The sequence below is a fragment of the Frieseomelitta varia genome, unplaced genomic scaffold (genome assembly GCF_011392965.1).
Source record: "Frieseomelitta varia isolate USP_RPSP 00005682 unplaced genomic scaffold, Fvar_1.2 scaffold_154, whole genome shotgun sequence".
Lineage (NCBI taxonomy): Eukaryota > Metazoa > Arthropoda > Insecta > Hymenoptera > Apidae > Frieseomelitta > Frieseomelitta varia.
In genome coordinates, this window is record NW_025109239.1 from 716,955 (window position 1) to 744,930 (window position 27,976).

The 27,976-nt window shown below is 24.7% G+C and overlaps 4 protein-coding genes across 10 annotated transcripts in view; 3 read left to right on the forward strand and 1 right to left on the reverse strand.

The window, feature by feature from the left end:
• The window catches only part of LOC122535921 (GTPase-activating protein), a 35,193-nt gene extending 35,109 nt beyond the window's left edge, over positions 1 to 84 (forward strand). The window contains exon 17 of the transcript XR_006308302.1: positions 73 to 84. The gene's annotated coding sequence lies outside the window, so the exon portion shown is untranslated. The remainder of the gene's footprint in view (positions 1 to 72) is intronic.
• A 931-nt stretch (positions 85 to 1,015) lies between these two features.
• On the forward strand, positions 1,016 to 5,944 carry LOC122535966 (cilia- and flagella-associated protein 251-like). Of its 2 annotated transcripts, none has more exons than XM_043667926.1 (7): positions 1,016 to 1,207; positions 3,086 to 3,280; positions 3,362 to 3,658; positions 3,756 to 4,021; positions 4,468 to 4,552; positions 4,740 to 4,814; positions 5,291 to 5,944. In XM_043667926.1, exons 1-7 carry the CDS (start codon positions 1,024 to 1,026, stop codon positions 5,746 to 5,748), a joined length of 1,560 nt encoding a protein of 519 aa, XP_043523861.1. In that variant the 5' UTR covers positions 1,016 to 1,023; the 3' UTR covers positions 5,749 to 5,944. The 2 variants fall into 2 exon arrangements, with proteins under 2 accessions (XP_043523861.1, XP_043523870.1); XM_043667935.1 differs by lacking the exon at positions 1,016 to 1,207 and adding an exon at positions 2,968 to 2,989.
• A 7,350-nt stretch (positions 5,945 to 13,294) lies between these two features.
• LOC122536209 (U2 snRNP-associated SURP motif-containing protein) lies at positions 13,295 to 25,024 on the reverse strand. 4 transcript variants are annotated; one of them, XM_043668402.1, is made up of 20 exons: positions 24,963 to 25,024; positions 24,421 to 24,460; positions 24,216 to 24,332; positions 24,036 to 24,132; positions 23,546 to 23,860; positions 23,112 to 23,176; positions 22,612 to 22,777; positions 22,309 to 22,472; positions 22,057 to 22,116; positions 18,299 to 18,342; positions 18,123 to 18,227; positions 17,816 to 18,043; positions 17,482 to 17,724; positions 17,172 to 17,358; positions 16,908 to 17,094; positions 15,288 to 15,421; positions 14,975 to 15,063; positions 14,649 to 14,808; positions 14,393 to 14,544; positions 13,295 to 13,671 (listed from the first exon to the last, which is right to left on the reverse strand). In XM_043668402.1, the coding sequence occupies exons 2-20, from the start codon at positions 24,442 to 24,444 to the stop codon at positions 13,392 to 13,394; spliced, it is 2,817 nt and encodes a 938-aa protein (XP_043524337.1). In that variant the 5' UTR covers positions 24,445 to 24,460; positions 24,963 to 25,024; the 3' UTR covers positions 13,295 to 13,391. The 4 variants fall into 4 exon arrangements, with proteins under 4 accessions (XP_043524337.1, XP_043524346.1, XP_043524320.1 ...); XM_043668411.1 differs by having other exon boundaries at positions 24,421 to 24,464; positions 24,962 to 25,011; XM_043668385.1 differs by lacking the exon at positions 24,963 to 25,024 and adding an exon at positions 24,532 to 24,840.
• Positions 25,025 to 25,392: 368 nt separating this feature from the next.
• LOC122535866 (E3 ubiquitin-protein ligase MSL2) overlaps positions 25,393 to 27,976 on the forward strand; it is a 28,288-nt gene continuing 25,704 nt past the window's right edge. For all 3 annotated transcript variants that reach the window (XM_043667747.1, XM_043667762.1, XM_043667755.1), the window contains exon 1: positions 25,393 to 26,121. In XM_043667747.1, coding sequence (XP_043523682.1) covers positions 25,542 to 26,121 — 580 coding nt within the window. In that variant the 5' untranslated portion in view covers positions 25,393 to 25,541. The remainder of the gene's footprint in view (positions 26,122 to 27,976) is intronic.

The following is a 27,976-nucleotide window of genomic DNA, read 5'->3' on the forward strand; positions in this document are numbered from 1 at the left end:
ATTTCTTTGGGTTAAGATTGGTATTATTATTCTTTGACTTGAGGTTGAAATGAAGTTAAACTAAAACTTAAGTATTAATATTATACACACATACATATATATACACACACACATACAATGTTTCCAAATTTAGCAACATATAATAGATTTTCAAATCTTTGAAGTAAATTTAGTAATAAATATTGTTAAATTGATACTTTGCAAAGCAAAATTTTTTAAAATATAAAGAAATATAAAAAATATATAAAGGATCACAAATCCACTAATTATATTTTATTAAGATTATATATATAAAATATAAATTTACTAAAATAATATATAGAAATATTTATTCTGCATCTCTTTTGTAATATACATATATAACTCCACATAAATGAAATATTTTATTTGTCTTCAGTTTTTATTAATATATTGTAAATACACTGCATTTTTATCCTTTTCTTTTTGTTTTTGCTATATTTCATGATATATTGTCAAATACATTAAATAATACAATGAATAAATATTGCATGTCTTAATGATATAAATGTTATTGTATAAATTAATGATACCTTCTGTTAATGAATATAAATTTGTGATTTTGTAACTAAATATAATAATACAATATTTATAATGGTTATATTGATTTAAATCTTTTTTTTTTCCCTTTAATTAAATATACTTCTACAATTTGATTCATTCTTTGTTAGAATATATGTTTGTAATTGATAATAAATTATACGCGTTTGATAAGAAATTATCATTAATTACTTTTTGCTAGTAATTTGTAAATTATATTATTTTTTACTAGGAATATTAAAATTATTCATTTTCGATATTTACATCTTAAATTATAATTAATGTTGTAAATACATTATAAATTTATAAAACAATTTGTTCTTTCTAATTTTGAGCTTTTATTTTCACGTATATTTCATTATACACATTTTTCTCGCAAATTTTGAATATACAAAAAGGTTTGGAAAGTACTGAGAACTAACATCGAAGAAATGTTCGGGTACAGTAACTAGGGATTTTCGTATTATGTCAACACTTGTTGAAGTCATTACAAATCAAATTATTATAGACGTGGTTCCGTGTGTTCGACTTTTTAAAAATTTAATTTTCCTTCGTTTGTTTTATTCTAAAGAGTACGGGTATATCTGCTGGCAGAAGATGTCTGGGGATATTCAGGCGAGAAAACGGAAAGAGAAAAAACGTAAAAAGGGTAAAAAAAATAGGCTACTGAAAGTGTGAGAGAATTATTATAATTTCAACATTTGTATTTATTAATATCAAGAAACAATGTTTTCATTGATTCTTAAAATTATCATAGAAGATACTTAAAAATATAATTATCAAGCTAATCTTTAGTTCATTTTCTAAAATAAATTGCGTTTATTTAAAGAATTATATTTTGTTTTACATTCGAAAAAAATTACAACAAAATAATATCAAACGATAAATATAATGTTTGTTAAACTATTTGTTGATACTTAATTTTACAAATTTTAATACTGAAATATTATATAATGCATACGTATATATACATATTAAGTATATATACTATCTACGTCTATATATGTATGTATATCACATTTCATAATATATTTCATATATTACACAATTACTACACAATTGTTAAATAATTATGAATTATAATTCGTATATTTTTCGTGAAATATTTCGTGAATTGTATAATTTTAACATTAGCATGCTAAAATATAGTTAAAAAAATTATTTGGATATTATAAATTGATTTTAATTTTTATATATTACTATACAATTCATTTACCATTGTACAGATTGATGAAACTTTACGAAAAGGATTTATGAAAAAGCCCATTTTCTGTTTAAATTGTAGCATATACGTGTACATATATACACATTCACGTGCGTATTTCTTATGTGTGTGTTTCTTCGCGTCTGTATGTAGTTCTATACATGGATATCGCTTATTTTTATTTGAAAATACGAAATCATTACAGATTTTCTAGTTAAATTTATGCTCTTTTATGTTAATCAATAAAAAGTAATTTGATTTTGAATTTATATTTTAAATTACATTGTAGTGTATCTTACGATAATATTAGATTGTATGCAAAATTTCAGATATTTTGAGGCATATTTGGCAATGTTACTGAAATTAGAAAATACAGGGTCTTAGAAGTTTGATCAGCCTAGCTTTTGGCTTTCAAAAATAGATCTTCCTATATTATCCAGTCTAAAAACATTTTTCGTCAATTTATTTATATATTTCACGTGTTTTTAAAATCCATTACTATTTATAATAAATATGTAATTTAATACCCTTAATTTAATTAATAGTTAAAATTAAAAGTAAAATTAAAGTAATTAAAGAATTATTGTGAATACTTGACATAATATTTACATTCATTGCATATGTTGAAACAAAAGTACATTTCATTAATAAACAATATTGTAAAGGAATATTGTAAAAAAATAGTTTGTAATGAATTATAAAAAATGACAGCATTTTAAAGTTTATATATTATTTTAGAATTGACTATAAAATTGCTATTTCTTTTATATTTATTACAAAACTTAGAGAAAATAATATTACTTTAATAATGACATATTTGTTAGAAAATTTACAGAAAATAATATTCGATAGGTAAAAAAATAATATGTGATAAATAATCATGAAAAATAATAATAATAATGATTATTATCGGTATTGATATTGTATTATTGTTAATATTATTAACTTTGTAAAATGATATATACTGAATAGAAATAAAATAAGTGAATAAGAAAGTAAATGAAATTTTTTTAATATTATAAGTTTTAAATAAAGGAAATGAAAATAAAGAAAAGCATTATTTTTTCCGATATCTAAAAGTAATTTTGAAAACATAAGGAAAAAATAAAGAGTTTTTCGATTATTTTTCAACTGTAGCTCACATAAAAATGTTTAATTAACATAAAAATCTACATATATAACGCATAGCACGTTGTTACACATAAATATGTTTGTTATGCATGCATAGTATGCAATTTTTTTAAATAACTTTTATATTGTATTATAATAATCATTTTATTAATAATTGTCATTTAATTATTTAATATATCGTACTATATTTAGATGAAGAAGATAATGTTACACCATCACCTGTGGGAAATGTTAGTGAAAATTTAACAGACAACGTAACTATACATATTTATAAAGAAAGTACTACAGGTGGACATTGGTGTGCCCGAATCATATTTTTTGCTGTCTTGACAATGCTTGTTGGTTTAATTGGTGTAGTTATTATTGAACATAGAGGCACTACAGACAGTAAGTAAATTTTATCTATATTTTTAGTAAGTGCCATTATTTAATATATTGTGTCAACACTATGTAATTTCATGTTATAAGTTAGTACACCATTAGAATCCTCTCGCTGGGCTTTTATCTTTGATGGGTGGGTAGATGATTCCTTGTCTTTATCTAATGAAGAGTCATACGATAATGAAAATGAAAACATTGAACAAGTAGAAGATGAAAGGAACTCTGATGAAGACAATGGAAAAATAGAAACAACAGAAAGTGAAGCTTCTAATGAAGAAGAAATTCAAGAAGATGAAACATTGAATGAATATGCGGAAGAAGATAAAGAAACAATTGAAAATGAATCAAATGAAGAACAAAGCGATATTTTAGAAGATGAAGAAGGTATTATGATACAAAACATTAACATACAATAATTAATACCAAGATATTTTAAAAATATTTTTATAAATTTTAAATTTAACATAAAATACCAATACAGAATTGAGCAACGAGAATGAATATGAAAGTAGGAAGCAAATTACATTGGAAGATGATGATTCAACATTTGATGAGACTAATGTATTAGAAGAAATATATGGTATTAGTACAGAAAAAGATTCAGATGAAAAAAGTGTATTAAATGAAGTAGATAATCAATTTGATAGAATATTAGAAATGCCAAGAAACGAAGATATATTTGAAGAATATTTAGACATTTCTGGTGTTAAGGAAATTAATGATGATAATATAGAACCTTTAGAAGAGGTAAAATCAATATGATTAGACATTACTGTCAAAGTAATATTAATTATAGAAAACCATTTCTTATATATATATATATAGAAACCATTTCTTATATATATATAGAAAACCATTTCTTATATATTCTCTTATATTAAAAAATTAGATAAATTTTAAACAATTAAATATGAAAATGTTGTATTTGTTGTAATTTGAAAAATTATTGAATCTTTCTAATTTTTATTTTCTTAAATATAAAATAGAAAACTATAACTTTTCATTATTTCTTTTTAATAGCAAATAGAAGAAAATTTTGTAACAATTGTAAAATATAAAATTTATTTCTTAGAAAAATTATATATTAATTTTTTTATTATTACAGAAAATCAAAAAATACTTTCTTTTTTATATGAATAATTCTATAATTTTTTGAACAATAACACATTATTATACTATCTTTTTTATATTAGGTAGAAAGCATAGAATCAGAAGAATATGTTAATGATGTAGATGTAAAGCCAGAAATAGAAGAAATAGAAGAAGAATCTGCTGGTGGTGAGTGAAATGTCACTAAATACTAAAATTGAATTACAATCCTTTCATATTGTGAAATGATCCTCCATGCTCTTATATTTTGAGAAATATAAAGTAAATATGGACAATAAGTTTTAATAGTTAATCTTCTTTTATTTTTCATCATATTTTTTAAGTTTCAATGAAAAATAACATCTGATGATTACAGTGGCAATGAAGTTTGGAGTTGGTGTGGCACTTATTGTCACTGCACATTTTGTCCTTGTGAAACGATGGAATAATGGTAAATTTTGTAACATATACTTTATAAATTTTATATTTATTGCATTTAAACTTAAACTTCTGATATAATTTCTGATTTAGTTTTTGAAGATTATACTATTTTTATTTATTAATAATATTATTTCATCTGCTAAATTTAAATTTGGTTTGACTTGCACATTTTTATATTTTAATATAATTTACTATACATTTACATAAAAAATACATTAATTCTATGAATTGATCACAGAAATATTACTCTATTTTAAAGAATCGTATAAATGTTTAAAAGTAATGAAGAAATTGTTACTATAAGTACTTTCAAGTAAACACTAAAAAATTCTATAATCACATTTTATTTGTAAATTCTATGTATTGATTAATCATGTACTTTTTTTGGTATTTAGAAGTTATCTTTGTTTAAAATCAATTTAAGTTAATTTTTTCTGAGAAAAGAAGAAAAGATAATATTGAAAAACCAAACAATTTTTAAAATAGGGAAATATGAAGTGCAAGATACAATTGGAAATAAAGTAGAAACAAAAAAATATAAGAAAGAAGAAGAAGATATAGAAATAGAAGAACAGGTTGATGTACAGAAGAATGATGAAATCAAAGAAGAGGAGAAGAGGGAAGAGGAAGAGGAAGAGGAAGAAGTACAAGAAGAAGAAGAAGAAGAAGAAGAAGAAGAGGAAGAGGAAGAGGAACAAGAGAATGGAGGAGAAGAGGAAGAAGGATGGGAGGAAGAAGAAGAGGAGGAAGAAGAGGAAGAGGAAGAAGAAGACGAAGAAGAAGAAGAAGAAAAGAAAAGAAAAAATAGACAAAAACAAGATGATAAAGAAGAAAAAAAGACGGAAATATTAGGCATAGAAGATGGAAAAGAAGAGAACAAAAACAAAAGATGGGATAAAAAAAATAACAAAAATGGAAATAACAGTGATAAAACAAAAAAATGAAATGGAAATTGTACAAAAAATGTTGAAAGAAGGAGACGAAGAAACAGACGAAGAAATTGAAAATTTTGACGATTCTGAATTGATTGCGAAACTTGAAGCTAAATATGGAAAATTATAAACTTTATAAAATTATGAAAATAATGAAAAAAATAGTGAGCATAAAGAGAAAATAAAAATTAACAGTTAAGTAATTTGATTTTATGTATACTCAGTGTGAAAAACAATTTTAAAATTTATTTTTATATAATCAAGTTATCATATTTAATAAATTATATGTAAAAATAGTAATATATGATAGATAATAATAAGTTAAATGAGCATGGAGGATCTTAAATGAATAATTTATTATAAATTTATGTAAAGAAAATGTATATTTTAAATAGGCAGTTAATCATATGAAGTTTCGCTTTATATAATATACATAAATACTTACACATTTTGCTGATAAATAATATTCATATTCAATGTCGACATTAATGAAATTTTCTAGGTTTTTAAAGCAGATGCAAATAATGGTTACACACTCATTTAATTATGTTAACTTAAATTTAAAGAATAAAATTATCTTGTAAAGTTTTACTTTTGTTATTTTGGAAGCCATTAACATTAAAAAAAAGAGTTCTAAATAAATTTTATATAGTTATTAATCAAAATTAACATAATGTATATATCAATAAAAGAAGTAAAGAAAGTGAAAAAAATTCTTTTCTTTTAGAAAAAAATACAGTATCCTTGAGTTTTATTCAGATTAGTCAGTTATTAATTTATTATTCAAGTAATCTAATTTTAAATGGCATGTTAATGAAAGATATTCGCAGAAAAGTCTAATTATAAAAATATTACATACAAAAATAAGCTGTAAATAATTGCCTAGTAACCTTTTTTTGCTATTGTTTCTTTTAAGTTAAAGAATGGTTCAAAGAACTTCAAAGTGAATGTTCATGTAAATTCCTTGATATTGCTTGAAGTTTAAATGGTTTATAATAAAAATAAATATAAGAACTTGAAAGATATTATTATGTTTATATCATTCCAAAACAAATAAAATAACAAATTTGCACTGATAGAGAGTTTTCAAGTTATTTATATTCATTTCAAATAACTTAATTTAATCTAAATAAGCTTTTACATATCTGTAAAATTGCTACTCTTAAAATCATTCATAATTAATTACCAACGCATTGTTATATTCTGAAAAAATTATTAATAACGGTATAAAACTTTTGCCTGAAATAGTTTTAAGGAACTTAAAATAATTTTGTAGAAGAGTTAATGAAGTAAAAAAAATTCTAGCTTAGATTGGGTTTGATTTTATTTTTATAGAAACAATCAAACAATCCACAAACAGAGACAAAAGTCAATGTATAATATCTCGAAAATTAATAAATACTCGAAGCTAAATACTAAAATTTTATTTGAGATCCCCTCCCTCTTCTCTTCACTGCTCTTGCAATTTTAACCCGATCAGCCACTGGCGCCATTTCAAAATATATGTGCATTCAATTTAATTTTTGGTCATAAAATACTAAAATTTAATCTTTTTTTCGGAAAAGAGGAAAACTGCATTTATACATACTCATCAAACATATATAGTTTAGATTGGTACGATTATATGGGATTCATGATGATAATGCCCATGACAATACTTTCTACAATATGTTCATTTTAAGTGATTATTTCTGTAAATATCCAACCTTGAAATAATGTCATACTGTACTGTAAAGGTTGTGTTAAAATTTTTTAGTGGAACCCAACATTTTTTATTGCATGATAACGAGACATATTCATATACATATTCATAAACACTATATTTTCATAAAATTTTTTTCGTCGTTGAATGTGGGCACATTCTGAGAGAAATGCGAGAACTCTTTTTGAATACATCCTGAGTAAGAGAGATCTTATTCTTACCCATTTTAGCGCACAATGTGATTAAATCACTCTGCGACCCCTCCCTGGGTTGCTATTCAATGCAAACCCAAATATTTTTTTTTTTTTTTTTTATATAAAGGAAGATCTTCATAGATGCATCACTCCTTTTGGAGAAAAGGCGGAATTGTGTTGAATTTGTATCGATTAGAAATCTTCACGATGATCTGATCGGCATACATATCTGGCGTAAGGTGTGACCGTACATTCTTTGTCCTTCGGAAATACTCTGATGTTTGATCTTGATTATCATAGATGAATTCTACATTTTCGATTTGATGAAAAATGTAAGTAAATGTATTTGCCGCAAAATTGACCTTGATCTTGAATTTCAAAGTCAAGATTTTTTTTTATTTACATTGTATTCCACTCATTACGAAAATCAAACTTGTTCGAAGAACCATGGGTCGTTTTCTAACGTAATCGTTTTCTTGAAAAAGTTTTTTAAATTTTATACTGCGAACGCGTTTGCTGATGCACTGCACGGTGTGTTTACTATCAATCTCATAAGTAATTTTTCTGGACGTGAGATAATTCACAGTCACCCGAAGTTTTGGTTCCGTGTGCCAATATGTCAGTTAATTTTACCATTTAATTACATATTTAGTGATTGACTCTGCCATATCCTATCATTCTATCTATTATGAAAGCCATAATTTATTAGAGTAATCAGTGAACTGAAACATTACATTACAAACGTAAACGAAATAGGCGGAAATACTAACAAATGCAGTTGACATAAACAATAATAAAAGCGAACTATATTCAAATGTTAAAACAAACCGTCGGCATTACGTAAATAAGATGAACTTAATCCTTAGCGGATGGAAGTGTTTGACTATAATTTTGTATTCGCCACAAGCCAAGATTTGTTAAATGAAATAACTTAACACATTCGCGACCGCTGACGTGAATTTGCATCTTTTCAAATTCTATTCCTGGTTGCCGCTGACGTTAATTCACGTCTTTTCAAATTCTATTCCTGGTTGCCGCTGCCGTAAATACACGTCTTTGCAAGTACTGACCGTGGTTGCTGCTGATGTGAACTTCCGTCTTTGAAAATTCTGTTTCTAAATGATGCAACGTTAACATATCATGTCTTGTTATAGTTGCTTGAAAATTGAAGAAATATATGCTGATGAAATTTTCGAGGTCGAAGGTAAATCCGGTGGTTTTTTTTAATGATAGTGATGCGGATAGTGATGCAATATATACGTATATATACATATTGATGCAATATAGACGAAGAAATATAACGCAGATAATTTATGATAGCGAATGTAGTTCTGGTTATGAAGAACTAAACATTGAGTGGACAAAAAATGATCCAAAAAGAAACTTAGAAGTGTTTATTGGTAATCTAGGTGTCAAAATATTTTGAAATGATTCTCAAAGTATGTTGTATTGCAAGTGAAGTTGTTGGATCATTTATTGGAAATGATTTTATATGACTGTAATGGAAACTAACAGGTATTACGCTCAGATGCACCGCTGATATAAATGTTAAAAAAAAAAAAAAAAGAAAAGTGGACCAGTACTACAGTGTTGGAAATGAAAGAATCTCTAGCATTAAATATTTTGGTGGGTCAAGTGCAAAAAACGATTATTAGTCAACACGTCCGTCAATTGCAATGCCTTTCTTTTCGGAAATAATGACACGAAATAGATTCCTACAAATTTTGCGATTTTTGCATTTTCCAATAATGCAGAAATACCGTCAAATCCAAACAGATTATGCAAAATTGAACCGGTAATAAATTACTCTTTAAATAATTACTATTCTGTATAATACTGTGTACAAATCTGAACAGGAACTTTTTTTGGATGAAGCTATACCTTATCGTGAAAGACTGTCCTTTCGTGTTTATAATTCGAATAAAATTACAAAGTACGAAATACTACTTAGAATGCCGTGTGAGGCAAGTAGTGGGTATATTTGCAACTTTCAGCTGTATTGTACAAAAAGTTACAAGTTAGAAGATACCATTTCATTTAAATAAAAACGAAAACTTATGGCACCGTGTCTACATGGATAACTATTACAATAATATTACAATAGCTGAAAACTTATTGGAAAAAAAAGATTCGAATACGAAATACAATACTAAAAAACAGAGTTTTCCAAAGAAATTAAATGGTATAAAATTGAAAACAATTGAATCTGATTTTCGATGGAAAGGTGAAGTACTTACTATCAAATGAAAAGATAAACACGAGGTTCGAATGATATCAACGATACACAATGCTGACTTCATGGAGACTAATGAAGTAAATAAAAAAACTGGACAAAAAGTTTTTAAGCCCGAGTATATAGTAAAACACAATTAATATATGAAAAATGTTGATCTTGCTGATCAATATCTCTCATATTATTCATTTTTGCGAAAATCAATAAAGTGGATAAAAAAGTGTTCATGTTTCTTGTACATTGCGCTCTCTTCAACTCATTTATTACATGTCGTAAGCTCACTCTACATACCGATATAACCTTTTTAAAATACTTACAAACTCTGACAGAAGAATGGATTGCTTGCGATGCTGGACATAATGGCCCCAGAAATTTACCATCAACCAGTTCAACAGCGGGAGGTTGAACACCTCATCATGATCTTTTTTACAGATATTCAGGTGACATGAAAACACGTCATTTGGAAAGAATCACACAGTCAAGGGAAAAAAATATCCACAGAAACGTTGTAGAGTGCAAAATTCATGGAAAACGTACTGACACTTCATTTATTTGCAAATCCTGTAGAGTTCCTTTATGCATTGTTTTACGATTTATCACACGAAGCAGAAATATTAAATTTTATTTTTTCTATTTCTTTTTTCAAGATACATGTCATGTGTTTTCAAATAAACATAATAATAGCAAATAGTCTATTATTTATCTAGAATTAAACTTTAATGGGAAAATCTTCATTTTAAACAACAAATTGTTACAAAACTAATATTTCAAGACAAATTTTTAATCTTTGTCCCTGTTTTAACATGAGAAATTTGCGGCAATTAGCTTGAGATTTTCTTCATTTTTACCGGCAATGAATATTAGTAAAACGAAAAATTTGTTGGTCGCGAATGTATATCTTGGCATGCGAAACTATAAAATCACTGCAAACACACGCCACAAAGGATTAAATGATTGAACACTTTTTGCCATTTTTCAAGAGAACAATTAGATTGCGACTGATAGTCTCTTGGACAAGTTTAATCTTTATGATGAGTAAAATACAATGCAAATAAAATAATTTTGACCTGAAATTCAAATAAGGGTATTGTTGAAAATTTTATTAATTTACCTGAATTAATAAAATAAGATTTTATTAACTCGTCCAAAATTTGCATACTTATCGAAATATTTATCTTTCTTTATTCTAAAATTGAGAACAAGCACTTGCAGAAAGACAAATGTATGTAGGGTACGGTTATAGAGGATCGAGGATAGAGGCGAGGCGAGCGTTGCGACAAATAAACCAATGTAATGTAATGGAAGTGTTCACAGTGGAGCGGCGAGGAGAGCTGCGAGGAACTCCATCTCTACTTACAGCTCTCCACGCCGTTATCGTTGCCGCTCCACTATAATTACCACCTGAGGCATCATATTTTGCTTACCCAAGAGGACTTAAGCCCGGGACGCATTTTGTTGTTTTTGTTAAGAATAAAATTATACTATTTCAAAGACTTTATTGACCGGTAAAGACAAATTGCTTTGAAAATTATTTTTTATAGGATTTCAAGTTATTTTTGTAAATAACACTGTATATCTTTTTCAATATGCTTATAGACTATGAAAAAATAAATTCGATGATCTCTACCATCATTTTATTCGAACGATATAGAATGATTTAGAATGTTTTATGAGTTAGCGATATTGAATGAATCTATAATGATTTAGAATGTTTTAAGAGAGAGAAACTAAATGTCTCTAAAGCATGTCCTTATATATATTTGGTTATCATCGTCAAGTGGAAGGGGAAGGAGCATAGATGACCAACTATTGGATCTTGCCCTTATGACTAACTATTCACAGTCCACTTTTATGTGGACTGTTGCTAGCTTACTGTCGGTATTTGCCTACATTCAATATTGTCCGGGTTGGTCATCCAACAATGATAACCAAAAATATAAAAAGACATGCTGAGAAACTTGAGTATTCTTTTCTATCAAGTCGACTGAAGATTTTGTATACGATCTTTGACCACGGTTGCAACATTGAATAAAACTCTTCGAAATTATAAGTGTTATTCCATTACGCGGAATCCAACATTTTTACTTTATCGATAATAAAATTTGAGTAAATTTAACTTTTAAAAAATTGAACAAAATAATTATTTATAATTCTCAAAATAAAAAGGAATAACAATCTATGTGATAATACATATTACTTTTGTAAAATTTTATATTTTTGATGAAGAATTAATTAATAAAATAATAATAGCATACATGCATAGTAACGACTTTTTTTAAGGATTGGTGAATAAAAATTTTTTTACAGCTATTGATTTTGTCACTTTTAACGATTCAGTTAAATATGATTCCTATATCTGCTATGACAATTCTTAAAGAAACACTGATTTTTTTCTAAATTGACATTTTAAATCCTGAATCACAAAATCCCATTTAATGTCATATCTAGCATTATAATTAATAACATGAATTTTGCATTTCATCTTTTGAATTCATGAATCTAAACTCAAAACTAAGATTTCATATTTCAAATAATCTTTTGTCATAAAATCTGTCAAATTTCATTATCACTGACGTCATTCGAAAAATTATCCAGGAAAAGAATTATTATATTTGTGTATAAAATTGCTTAGTTATATATTTTCTTTTTTCTGCATACAGATGCGTTTTATTATGTACATAATTAGGCACATAGTGTATTTTTACATAGTTTGAACATATTAAAAGTAATTCTCATTTTCCATCTATTGTGATGTTATATAAACTTGTTTTAGAATACATTTTTCACATTGTTAAACGTTTAGAAGTTTGAAACAATTATATTCTACTTTTGTATTATTATACAGAGGACATAAATTTAGACATTATGACTTAACAATGTATCTTCAATGTACCTATATTTAACCAGTTTGTTACTGATTATAAACTACGTTTGAATAATAGAAATTAAATCTATATAAAATTATTTGACAACTTTTTTTTATTACAAAATTATACATAAACTAATATAATCTAATAAAATTTTTATTTTTATTATATAAAAGAATGTAAATTATGTCCATAGGCGAATTAATATAAAGAATCTTTGATTTTCAAGTAATTAAAATTCCCTAATTAATTCTATTTTCAAGTACATATTATAAAGTGACAAAAGAGAATAAGAAAATGACTTCTTAGTTTTAAATCTGTACATGTGTTTTTATACATATAATATAATTATATACTACTAATAGAAATAAAATATATATAAATAGAAATTCTTTTTTTTATTATAACTAAGTATTCCATCTCTATATTTTTTATCCACACGTTTGTCATATACAATTCATAAACAATTATGTATATAAAGTGAAGTCACTCAAAAATAATTAAAGGGAGGAAAATATTTAAAAAAGATAAAAATATTTTATACCATTAAATACACAATGAGTAATTTTATGAAACAATATTATTTTTTAAATGTTATTTGTTTTGTAATTCTATTGACATATATTTCTTATAATATAGAAAACATAATGTAAAATAACTTAATATTTATGCTTATGTCTATATTTACGAGATGATGGAGAAGGAGGACTATTAGCTCTATGTTTTGAAGTACGTGGCGGAGGTGGTGGTGATAATGACGGTGATCTACCCCTTCTTTTTCTGTCATTTCGTTCGCTAGTGGGCGACCTACGAGATACTCTGGATGAAAAAGAAGGCGAAGGTGTTCGTCGAATACGTGGTGGAGATGGTGTCACTGGTACTCTCTTTTTATATGGTGATCGTGATCTACGTTTACCACGTGGTGATCTACTACGTGATCTGAAATTTAATAAATATTTTATAACAATACTGTAATTTTTAAGTTTGGGATTTATGGTAACATTGCATAATTGAATCTATTAATTGCTTTTACATTTTTATGTACAGAACAGTCTTTAAATTAGCCGTTCCAAAATTTTAATGTTAGTATTAAATCAAGAATATATCGATGTTAAAAGCAAAAATTTAAGAAATTTGTTTTTATGTTTATTGGAGCCATTTTGCATTGTTTTAAATAACGATATTTTATCTTTGAAAAGTATTTGGAAAGTATTTGTAATTATTTAATGTGACATATAACTAGTAGTAACAATATTAGTCACATATAACTTATGTATAACGATTAAACGAACTTATATTTAATAATTCTTTAAAACAATTATTTTTATTTGTATACGTATCTTTATGCTTATTACAAGCATAATTTACGAACTGTACTTTGAATGCAATTACATTATTTTTTTTTAAGATTAAATAATAAGAATGATATAGTTAATCGTGCAATTTAAAATATGGTATTATTTAGAAAAAATACAAAATATTATCAATTTGTTTATAACAGAATTACAGAATTAATATTCTTAAAGTTTTTTTTATATCAAAATAATTTTTATTTAGTATGAATAAACTTTTATTTGAACTATTTTTCTGTTAAATTTAACTATTTTTATATATCTTTTCATATTATCAGTGAAAAAATGCAGTTTGTAAAAATATTTACCTATATCTGTTACTTTTAGATGATGGACTTATTGAATTTCGTCTTCGATCTCTATAATGACTTGGAGATTCTGGAGTTGTGCTTCGCTTTTTTTCTCTTCGTCGTTCATCATCACGTTCTTCGCTTTTTACATCTTTCATTTCTCTTTCACTCTGTAATAAAAATTTTGATCAATGTATAATAAATTATAATAAAAAATATTTTATAATACAATTTTATTGTAATTTAAAACAATGTTAGATTCAAAAAATTTTACCTTCCTTATAAGTTTTTTTCTATAATGTTCTACCTGCCCTTGAATTGTCATACCAGATTTTAGTGTTCTTCTGCCACTTTCCAATTCATCTTGATATTGCATTATTTTAACTTCAATTTCACGTAATCGATTTCTTCTTTCTTCATTATAATCTCTACCACTATCAAATTAAATAACATTGTAATAATAGATTCTATCAACTTTTATTAAAATATCAAATTATTACTTGAAATATTACAAATTATAATTTAGAATATATTTTCTACTATTGCATAATGAAGAATAATAAATGATAATAAGCATATAAATATATATTTGTGTATTACCTGGAATCCATACTAGTATCCTGAGAATTCGAATCATCATTTTGGCCTAATTCTTCCCATTTACTAGTTGTCATAGCTTGTGCTTCAACCTAATATAACAAAATAAATTATTTTTAAAAACAAAGAAAAATATGAAACAGTACTATAAAAAAGATCATGATCTATTTTTCTTAACAACAATTAATCAAAATTCTCGTTCCTTGATTTTTCACAATTTCTTTGTGAACTGTCATTATATAGATCGCTATAATTTGAACCTAATCAAAGTGCATTTTATTTAATAAATTTCCTCTTGTAAATCAATTGTTTCAACCTGATCAGGATCAACAGTTTCCCAACGAGATGGTACAAAACCCGCAGGAATCGATGGTTTTTTATCATCTTCTTTATTTTGTACATTTGAAGAATCATCTTCATCCATAGGAACACCATCTATATCCTCATCCACTGAAAACGTATAACTAATAATAAATATACTCAATGTTCAAAGAAAGTGAGAAATGTTTATAAAATGTAACTCTAGATATTAAGACAATGAAGAAATTCATGTACAAAAATATCATTTAATATTTAATATTTTATTGTTCAAATTATAAATAATCTAATTTTACGATACAGGTACACTAACAGCTGCATAGATCGATAAATTAATTGATAAACTTTTGATTATTCGCGACAAAGGCGATCTCATCGATTTCAATGATCTTATGTTATCAAGGTCATCACTCTAAACAATTTTTTCCTGTGCATATTATCACTATTCGATTTTAACTTTTGAGATATTTATAAAAAAAATATTTCAATGATTTTTTAATTTATGTTATATTCAAGAATGTACTTCAGCAAGTGACATTATAGTTCAACAATTCCTTTGTGATTTCAATATAATGACGACAATGTTGCCGACAACCGATATTCTTATTTTAAAAAATAATCGACATTTTTTAAATAAATGTATTGGTATTGGTTTGGAATAGATAAATTAGCGCAACATTTTTGTTTCTCATAAGACACAAATAAATGAATCTTATGAGTAAGTTTTCTATACTCTTCAATGGTAATTATAAGTTGATCTTATCTATTAAACATGAAATGTACGAACGCAGACTGGATGTCATGTCGAGAATAAATTAATTTCATTGTTAGTTGTGTTAGCGCATCACTTCTGGCGAAAGTGACATAACTCAAAAAAAGTGATTTTCTATAAAAATATCGCACAGATAGTCCTTCATCAATTATAAAACTTTATAAATTATTCTGTAACTCCTTGATCTTAATTTTAATAAAAAGGAATTACATTGCTCTTTCTGATTCAGGTGACATTGTATTATATTCTATAAATACCTCTTATTATGAATTTTGCTTTAATTATCATTGTGAATAAATTCTATTGATAAGGTAAAAAGTGTATTACTTTAAAATTGCATTTTTTAATTAACAAAATAATATCTAATTTTGTTCAAAATCAGATTTTCACTTTTCCCGAAAAACGTACTTTCCTAAAAAAACATACTCTTGTCACTTTCATCATAAGACTGCGATGTATTATTAAGAATTCTTGAATATCTGCAATAATTACGAAAAGTTGATAGATTTCTTTAATTAATTATAAAGTGATTCGTGGCACGATGAATTGTATTAAATTCTATAAAAATATGCAATGTAAATTTAAACAAATATGATTTAAAATTAATTCCAATTATTTTAAATCTAATCTAAATACCAAAAAACTACATACCATTAAATATAGCGTTAAAAATATTTCAAAAATTAAAGCCGAACAGTGATAACATATATAGAAAGAAGTTGTCCAGAATATCTTGACAGCATATTTTAAGATCATTGAGATCAAACCGATTCCAAACAATTACCAAAGCTTTTTCTTTATTTCGCTCATTTTTTTATGTTTTTCATTTAAATCAAATATTCTTACTAGGTACACCATCAATATCATCATAGTTAGATGTGGTTTGTGGTGTTAAACCATGCTTCATAGCACCCTTCAGAAGAGCTGCACCGTCCAGTGGTACTCCATCCAAATCTTCTGCACCATCTCCATCTACGTCTGATAATGGTGCTCCATCAATATCTTCATCATTTTCTGGTTCTGGTTCATCTATCTATAAAAATAAAATTATCTTTTACTTTTATTTTCTACCGTCACATTTCCTTTTACGATGTAGAGCATTAAATTTACTAAAACAAGGCCGAGAAAGGTGTTTTGTAATTTAACAAGAAAATCTCGTGGATAAACAGCCCAATCTTCCCATGCTCTAAACATTCTCATTACACGAACTTTAAATCCTTCTGCTTTTAATCTACTATCAAATTGTTTGTAAGCTTGATGAACTTCGTTAAATATATCCAAAAGTCGAGTTTCAAATCTGCATTAAAAGTACATTCATTAATGTAAATTACACCAATAATTACATTATAAAAAGCATAAATACATTTAATAAATTACAATTTTTTAAATTTCCCATATTTTATAAGATAAAGTAACTTACGCCTTTCGATAAATAGTAGCATTATTTACTTTTACACCACAGTTATGTAATATGTCAGATATAAGATATAATCTTGCAATTTTCTTATTCACAGGAGTTTGTAATATGGATAATGATTCCGAAATACAGTCGCAAATTTCTTCTGCTGCTTCAGCATGTTCTATACAAAATACCATTGCTTCTGCAACTTTTATCCTTTCAGGTGATATATTTCGTAATAAATCTTCTAATCGATCTCGTTGGCTATAAATATGAATATAAAAATAAAAAATTGAATTAATTTTAAAAGTCATAAGTAAAATTATTAAAATATTGCAATATTTATTTGTAATACCTGTTTGATAAACTGCCTCTTCTAGGTTCTTGTCTTTCTTCCATTTCAATCAATTCATCTGGCATTCCCTGTGTCCATGGATTGATAGGAGGTGGTCTCCACACACTTCCACCTTTAAACATCCTGAAGTCTTCAGTACGCCATTCCTTTTGTCCATCTCCTTGTAATATGGAATATAATTTCCATCGATAATAAATATGTGCTGGAGAATAATTTTCAAATAAAAATCTAAAATTAAAATATTATTAATTTAAATATAAAATAATAAACATTAATATTTTATATTTCATAATGAAATTATACAAACCTAAACATAGGATTATTTAATTCTCGATTCATGATCATTGCTTCAAACATAGGTCCTTCACGAATTACAAATTCTACCATTCTATGTATTAACATAACTAAATTCCTAAAACACAAAAGTTTATTTTTAACATCTATAAACAACATAGTATATTCATTTTTAATTAGTAGAAATACCTTTCTGTAGGAATAACCACTTTGACAACTGCATTTTGTAAAACCTATGACAATTCCCATTACAGTGCAATGTTTATAGTTAATTGAATGTTCCAGTCCAAATTGATCCACACCAAGTATAATTATCATCAATTCAGTATAATGTAATTTGTAACAGATAAATTAGAGCAATCTTTAAATTATTTGTATATTATACAAAATATTTATATTATTTTTATTATATATATATATATAAAATTATATATTATGTATATATAATTATATAATTATATATTTTATATATATATATATATATATAAAATAACATATTTTTATATTTATCATACATTAAATTTGTAGAAATTAAGAAGGATCATTGCTTCAAATTAGACTGCAGATTTTTGCAGCTAAAACGTATAATAATATACTAAATATATATATACAAATATTACATAAAAAATAATATACTAAATATATATATACAAATATTACATAAATAATATACTAAATATATATATATACAAATAATATACTAAATATATATATACAAATATTACATAAGTACTACATATAGATTTACTAAGTATTAGTTATCATATTCTTCTTTCTGTAAGTTTTTGTAACTTGCGTTACGATATATAATAACCGTTTTCTCGAGATTTTCTACTAAAGAACGGTATTATTTATGTACTAAAATTTATTTGTAAGTTGAAAACGATCTTTCTATATTGCAATATATAATTAAAATGTATTTTTTACTTCAACATCACGATAGATTATTTTCTGGAGATTTATTGTTTTTTTTATTTATCAGAAATTTTTTTATTTATTAATAATTAATATTTATTAGTTATATTAAATATTTATTAATTATTTATTAAAATTATTAAATTTTGAATTTTTCCAAAAATATATTTTTTATGTTTGTTTCATTATTATTATTTTCGTTAATACATTTTTCTTATCTAATTTTTTATTAATGGGGAAATGGATCAAAAATTTCTCTCTATTGTTTTTTAATAAAACATCAAAATAAGAAAAAAGTAATTTTATTAATTTTAAATTAAATTTAAATTCAAATATGATTTTTTCATTATGTTTTAAAAACCTGTAAAAAAAATTTTTTTTAAATATACAATAAAAAGAAATAAAAATTTATTTTAGTAGGAAATAATTTTTGGCCCATCCTGTATATATTGATTTAATCTTTTCTTTTTGAGAATTTTTCCTGTAATTGATTTTCATTTATTTTTTTATGGTCGATGCTGCATCTTTTCTACTAAACAACTTTATTACATATTTTAAAAATTTAGATTTGTATCTTTTTAAAGAAAATTTTTTACATTATATTATTTATATGCATTGCATTTTTATAGTTATTGCTTGATTCAAGTCATTATAAAATTGGTTTTTACTTGATATTTAATTACTTGTATTTGCTTTTAAATTTTTACGCTACTGCATATTTCTTCTATAAATATCAATATTTGTAAATATTATATGTGTTAAGTTTGCCAATTGCAATATCTCCTTTAATAATGAAATTTGTATCTACTATTTCACTTATTCATTTATTATATTCATTATAACTTGTGTAGAACTTCGTTTCTAAGCATTTTAAGCATTACATGAAAATTAGTAGTAAATATTTTGAAAACAATGAACTTAAACTATATATCAATACATTTTGTGATTTAGAATAATAAATAGATGTTATCGTCTAGATTTTTTAAAATATCGCTGGTTTTTTTTAAATTCAAATTATACTGAATCGGCTTTCTATAATTTTTAAATTGATTCATAAGTTGTTAAAATAAGAAAACAGAATAAAACACGTATATAAAATATGTAGAAAATATATAACATATTCATGCATATGTCTTTTGTATAAAATATGCAAAACATGTATGAAATACAAAAATATATATTTGCATAAATATCCACAGTCTATCGGTAATATGTAATTAATAAAAATAAATTGACAAATTTGTTTAAAAAATTAATTTAAATTTATATTAAAGCACAAGTTACGAAGACTGTTAAGAAATGAATTATCATTGAATCATTTTGTTGGAAAATGAAATATCCATGACTTTTATACTATCACAATAAAAATTGTTTTAATAGATCAATTAATTATTTTTGATAGAAATAAAATATTACAAAATCTAATTTTGTAAATAGAATTATTTGGTGTTAAAGAATAATATGTTTAACTGCTACATTTTTGTATATTTACAAATCTTTTAAAAAATATTTTTAAATAGCAGATACACAAATTTTAATTTGCTACTATTAAAATTATTAGAAATGAAAAGAATAAATAAATTTTACTATTATATTTTCAGAATACAATAGAAAGGTTAATAAAGATTTATTATTTCAAAAAACAAATAATATAAAAATAATATAAAAATATATCTTAATACTTTAATACTTAATACTTAATATACCTGTAATATTTAGAATTTAAAATAATTGTAATTATAATTGTAAGAATTAAAAAAAAGTTCTTTTTTAAACACGAAAATAACAATAATTAATTTTTTAAATGACCTTCAATTAAGATTTTTAAATAAGATTTTTTTTTATTAAAATATCAATATTATCTTTTAAATAAATATATTAGTTTTGTATTTTTCTGAAAATATATTAAAAAATTCTGATAATCAAATATATATTTTTATTAGATGAAATAATGATTTATTGTTTACTCTGAATGTTAAATTATATTATATTACCCAAAATGAATTTCCATTTACTTAATGCGTCATTATTATGTAATTAGTTAAAACAAATACTTATTTTCTTATAGATATATAACATTTCATATATCATAAGATAGTTTTACATGAAAAAATAAAAAAGGTATATGAAAAAACTTTTTGTCCAAGGTTTAATTCTTGAGAAATTTGAAAATTTGTACATCTATGTACTTATAGTTAAAATATATAACACTTATGGTTCAAATGAAAAAATAAAAAATATCTGACACTGAACAATAGATATTCTGATAAAATTTGTACATCAAAATAATCAAATGAATTGAGTCTTCAGATATTTCAATTATCAAAACATCAATGAATACATATTCACAAAAGTCTAAAGAAAATATTTTATTGGGAGTATCTTATAATTAGACTGCGGATTTTTTTGCATTTATAGAAAATTTAAAATATTTTTTCTTCCAGAATACTATTTTTTAAATTATATTTTCAAAAATATAAATTTACATAAAAGTCCGTTGTCTATTTATAATACTATATTATCTATCTAATTATGAATATATATGCTTTTATTAATAAAAAGTTAATGTGTTTTGAATCTTAATGTATTTACATTTTATACTAGTTATTTCAAATCTTCAATATTTCGATACTATATATTTCTAAACTATAGACTTAATATGATGAACTGTATCATTGTCATATTTGAATTATTAGAATATCAATATTAATTGAACAGATATTCAATTGAACAACATAGTTTGATATTCAGAATAAACAATGAGGCATCATTTCATCATATAAAATATGTTATAATAAAGATATATATACTATATACAATTTTTTCTCATATTTACTAAACTTAAAAAGCTTGATTTGTTTCCTTCAAAGCAAACTTTGAATGAAGAAATTTTATTTTAAATTTTTATTTTCTTGTTTCACAACAAATTATTTCGTGTTCGATTCTATATAAAGATATATATTTCATCTTTATAAAAATAAAAATTTTATATTACCAAAAATTACATTACCAAATATCATTAAACAAATTACCTTTTCAAAATTTTCTTTTTCCTGAGGGTCTGTTTGAAGATTACGATTACGAGGTGGTATCTATGACCAAATTTATAAAATTGCTCAGGTTTATATCAATTTTTTCTTATAAATAATCATAATTTATTAATACATTATTGACCAGTTATATAACATCAATAACTATCAAAAACTACACCAAACATGTAAATTATAATAACAGTTTTAGTCAATAATGCGTTAATATACGTCAATTTTGTTTATTTTATATACCTTATGTCTATCACGGCGATGTGGTTGAGCATTAAATGGAAGACCAGATGGAGGTGGTGGCTGTGTAATTTCCATTAAAGCAGGTGGAATATAAATAGGATAAGGTGGAATCGGTACACTTTTTCCCCAGCCTAATTTCATTTCATACTGCATTATATCACGACCTAATTTACATTATAATAAAATATTGTTGTAATTACATCATAAATATAGATAATAATAAATAAATTTAAAATATTTATAAACATTAATTTCTGTAATAAAAAAAAGTTTTCTATAAATTTAAAATGATTGTTTTCTTACCATTAAGATTTTTTAATGCTCGTTCTCCATCCTTACGGCTCATAAATGCAACAAAACCGCAGTTCCTTTGTCTGGCTTTTTCTTCATCACTACGTGGCCACATAATTTTAATACTAGCCAATGGTCCATATTTACCAAATATCTCCATCAATTGTTGTTCTGTAATCTGTTATTATATGTAAAAAAATAAGATATTATATTATAAGATATTGTATTTATTAATAATTTTTAAACAGAACAAAATGTAAAATTATAATTCCAAATATTTAAATCTGATTTTTTTAATAATAATTAGATAATAAATTAGATATAATCTTTTATAAAGTTTTATAAAAATTGTAAAGTAATAATTGTAATTATAAAATATATACAAAAATTGTAAAGTTTATGAAACACTATTTTAATGAAATAAATATGATTTTCTACAATATATATATATATATATATTATAAATATACTATAATATATTTATATTATAAATATTTAAATTTGATTTGTACCTTTGGATTTAAATTCCCCAAGTATAAGTTTGTTGTATTAGGATCGCCATTATCAAATGATCCATCTATAAAATATTTTTATGTTTTTATACAATATTTTTATATTTTTAATACAATTTTAATGTTAGAAAACAAATATATTTGAAATTAAATAGAGGATTTAGAAATGGGTACTGTTTACCCTCATAAATCAGGGCTAGGAGACGTGGATCATCAATAAGGTTAAGTAGGTTATTTTTTCGTGAATCAGGGTATGAGGATGTGCAACCTAATATATTTTAACAAATTTAAATTGTTAATATAAAGATAAGAAATAATTATTTACACTATAATAACTTAGTTAACAAAATTAACGAAATTTATATTATTTTCATTATTTATAAAATTTATGAATGATTATAACTATTCAATTGAATGTATCAATATTAAATTACCTTCAACACATTTTAATGCTGCTAACATTGGATCTTCTGATTGGGTAGAAATAACATTTTTCACTACACCCTTATATTTATGTCTTTCTTCTCGCTCCTCTTGTATCATCTTTAATTCTTCTTTAAATAATTCAAGATTACTTTTCTTCTTTTCACCTTCTTTTTTCTTTTTTCCTAATCTATCTAATTTTCTTTCATTTGATCCTAATAATCTCGCATATTCTTGTGCTTGTTCAGCTGATGATCTGCTATCTACAAGCTCTGATATCTTTGACTGTGGTTTATAAAGTTTTCCTTTTTCTCTTGTATCTTCTTCTGCGGATAAATATGTATGTTTAAAATTGCAAGTTGCAATTATTTATGTAATATTCTCTTTACAAAATATTTTTAACAATTATATACTTCACTAAATTTTAAAAACATAATTGCTGACATACTTCATATTTTAAATTTGTATCTCACATATAGTTATGGAATAAGATCAACTTACGTCGTTTGCCTGCGTCATAAGTTCCTGCTTTTACCCAAACTTTACTAGTTGTTTTATTAGGTGTTTCTTGAAAAGTTGCAACAAATTCTTCAAATGCCTATATATGATATTTAATACAAAATATTACACATTTAATAATATTTATATTTTTTATAATTATGGATTTCTAACATTGCTTACCTGTGCTGCAGCTTGCTCTTGTTCTTTTTTACGTTGTTCTTCCAATTCTTTCTTACTCAATGGTCTTTTACCCATCGTGCCAATAGAAAATGCTTTGAGCTTTTGTTCTGCTATTTGCTATATATTTAAAATAATCATTATTCAAAGCAACTATAGCATAAAAGTATTAATATCAAATTAAAATTTAAAATTTACATAAATTTACCTTCATAATAGCTTTATCTGCCATTTGTAAACAATTTAACCTAAAATATTAACAATTTTTTAATATTACCAAGCAATAGTGATTTAAAAACCATCAGTATATAGTACTTACTTTTTAACAAAGGAATTTTACAAAAATTTAATGCAATATAGCAAACAGAACTTTTGAACGCACATATGAAATTTTATATCGTCCATAAATATTAAAAATTGTCATTAGTATAAGAAATATCTATCTTATAATAGCTTCTGAAAGACACGTTTAAAAGTTTTTATAACTGAATATTATTACATAAAATTTATTTTAAAATTTCCAAAAATATGTATGTTTCAATACATTTTGTATTAAAGAATTGAGTAATTATAAATTATACACCTATCTTTCTCGTATTTACGTTCGTACGTATGACTGACCGTATTTATGAATAGTCATATATAACCTAAATAGAAGATGCGCGTCAACACTTATTAGGTGTTTTACTTTTAATGTTGTACAATTAGTGCACATATTATAGTTCTTATATATGTAAACAAATTACATACCTGTATTAACAGTTGAGACGTATTTAGTCTTAAAAATGTTACTTAATAAAACTGGGTGATAAACATAATATTATACTATATTTATACACACACATATATATATATATATATGCTATATTAATATTATCATGATATATATGTGTGTGTGTGTGTACATTTATTTATACTATATACTATATATGTGTATATATATATTACATCTTTTATGAAAATAAAATATGAATTCTATATTGATTATTTTCATTCATATGAATTATATATTCAATATGCATTATAATTAAAAACATTCGCTCGAAGCAAATTTAACTTAAATACTTTTGTTATTATTAATTATATTGTTAAATTTTTTAACATGCATTTATATTTTTCATTAAGAGACTTTCCTATCTAGTAATACTTTTTGATCAAAGTGATTCGAAAAGAGCCCTCTATAAATACAAATGAAAGAAAATTAAATATGGCGGATATTTTGTTTTGTGTGTAGTGATTATGTTCTATTACTTTGTTCAATTAACTTTCTGATGTAACTATACGTTGCTTGTGGAACTCTGGAGAGAGTTGGAAAGAGAAAAGAAAAAGATGAATGCCACAAGTCTCTATGTATCAACATGTCGATTAGTTTTACAAGCGGATGCTGATGATCCAAATTCATGGACAGATTTATATAGGCTAGTTCCATATTTGCGACAGAGTTTAAGTTGCACTGTGTGTTCAAATTTGTTAATTGAGCCTCATACACCAACTGAAACTAATTGTCAACATCATGTGTGTCGTGGTTGTAGAGGTGGACGTAAAAAATTGAAACCGTCGTGTGGTTGGTGCAAGGATTATGACAAATATATTGAAAATGTTCAGTTACGAATATTGTTACAGTGTTATAAAAAATTGTGTGAATATTTAACAAATACAAACATTTATCGAAGTTTAATACTTTCAGTGTCCTCCAATAAAACAGGTAATAATGCATCAGCTATTGGTGCTAGTAGCCTCATGGAACTCATACAAGAGGGTTCTGGTTTTAAAGATGAATTTAAAAGTACTGCTGGTTTGTCAAAATCTGCATATAGTATTTTACCATGCGTTTATACAAGTACTACCTCAACTCAAACTCAAGGAAACACTATACAAAATTCTGAAGCAGTGTCACAAAGTATATCTGGTATAGTATATCATTACTATCATTAGAATTATATAAAAAAGTAATGTAAACAATTTTTTTTATTAAATGTTTTTTTCAATATGTAATGTTTGCTCTAATATTTTTTAGTACAATAATATACACTAATATTTGAGTTTTAAAAGTTATTCTTTTTGTTACATCAAATTATCAAAATATTTAATTCAAAGGAAGAAAATATCATGATAATGAATAATATTCTTTTCTAACATAAAAATTTGTTTCTAATATATAATATCATGGTATTAAAAGCAATTTTAAAATTAACTGACATATTCATACAGGATATCTTAAGAAAAAACTAAATAACACTTTATAAGTATGTTTTGCTTACTCTGAAACAAAAAGGTTATACATACAAATTTTGATTTGCTTGTTATTGATTTATTTTAGAAAATTATAAATTATTTAAAATTAAAAAATTTGAAGTGATTGGAATGGAGTAGTGGTTCTTTTATTTTTCATATATTTTTTTATTTTTTTTAATTTGTGCAAGATATTTAAAAATTTCAGATGACTTTACATGTTCGGATCAATGAAAATTTGCTAATAAAATAATCACAAAATTGATCTTGAGTGACAGTCAGTTTTTTTTGGTAATATATTGTCTTTTTAAGCTAAAATGTTTCAAAAGAATCATAGGTCGCAAATGATTTGCGAATATTGGAAATGATGTTAAAGTTTTATTAATTATTAACTTAATTTTAAAATTAAACGTGTGGCAAAGCATTATTACTAATATTATATTAATATCTGTAACTTTCAAATTTAAGAGCAACATACTAACTAGCTGATAATATTATCTATAATAATACCTGTTCATTTGTTGATAATAAAGCAGCTATGATTGAATTTCTGTGTTACAACGTGAAAATTTATTTCCAAGTTCTGGTATTTTGATGATTTAATATGTACTGAAAAAAATTGCTCTTATCTGTAAACAGGACATTTTCAAGAAAATATAGACTGCGTTTTAATTTTCTTAACATCCACAGATCCATCAAATGACATAATTCCATTCTATGAAGTTTTTACATGTGATGAATCTTCTAGAATGTAGGTCCTCTTCATGTATTTTTTTCTCATTAGTGAAATCTCTACTTGGCAAGCTGTTTTTTGCAAGTCCATCCATCTGTGATAATTTTCTCTTCCTTATATTTGGATACAAAGACAGATTTTGTTATCAAATGAAGATTTTGCAGTTTTGCATCATAAGACTATTGACTCAATTTGTTGATCATGATGATGATCTGGAACTTCTATATACAATGGATTTCATTAATTCTTATTAATTGTCAATATATTCATGTGCTAAAGAATAATTAATTGTCGAATGCTAATGTAAGGATTTAAAAAAACCATTGCGAGCACAGCTTCTTTGTATGGTGTCTACAATGGCATCGTTGCAAATATCCCGATATAATTGTGCAACAACTTTATAATTTTGTTGACACTCTCCAAGAATTGAAATTATGTCCATAATTTCACTAAACGCATAATCAGACATCATACTAATAAAAAACACAATGCTGACTACAATAATATTGATTCATCCGAAATAAGTGCTGTGAAATAGTAGCAACTGTTTGTAAACACTTATGTCGATAAATCGCACTTAACCCGGGATTACCCACGTGAGGGTCTAGTCGCCGGGATGTACCTGCGCTAGACCCCCAAGTGGGTAATCCCGGGTTAATGAGTACGCGTTATGTTTACGACAAAATTCTAAAACGGTAAAACCGTTCACAGCAAAGAAAAAATTTAAACAATCGTAACTGATTCTATGACCTTGCAAGATCAATATTAGAACTGTCGAAACGAACTGTAAATCTATTTG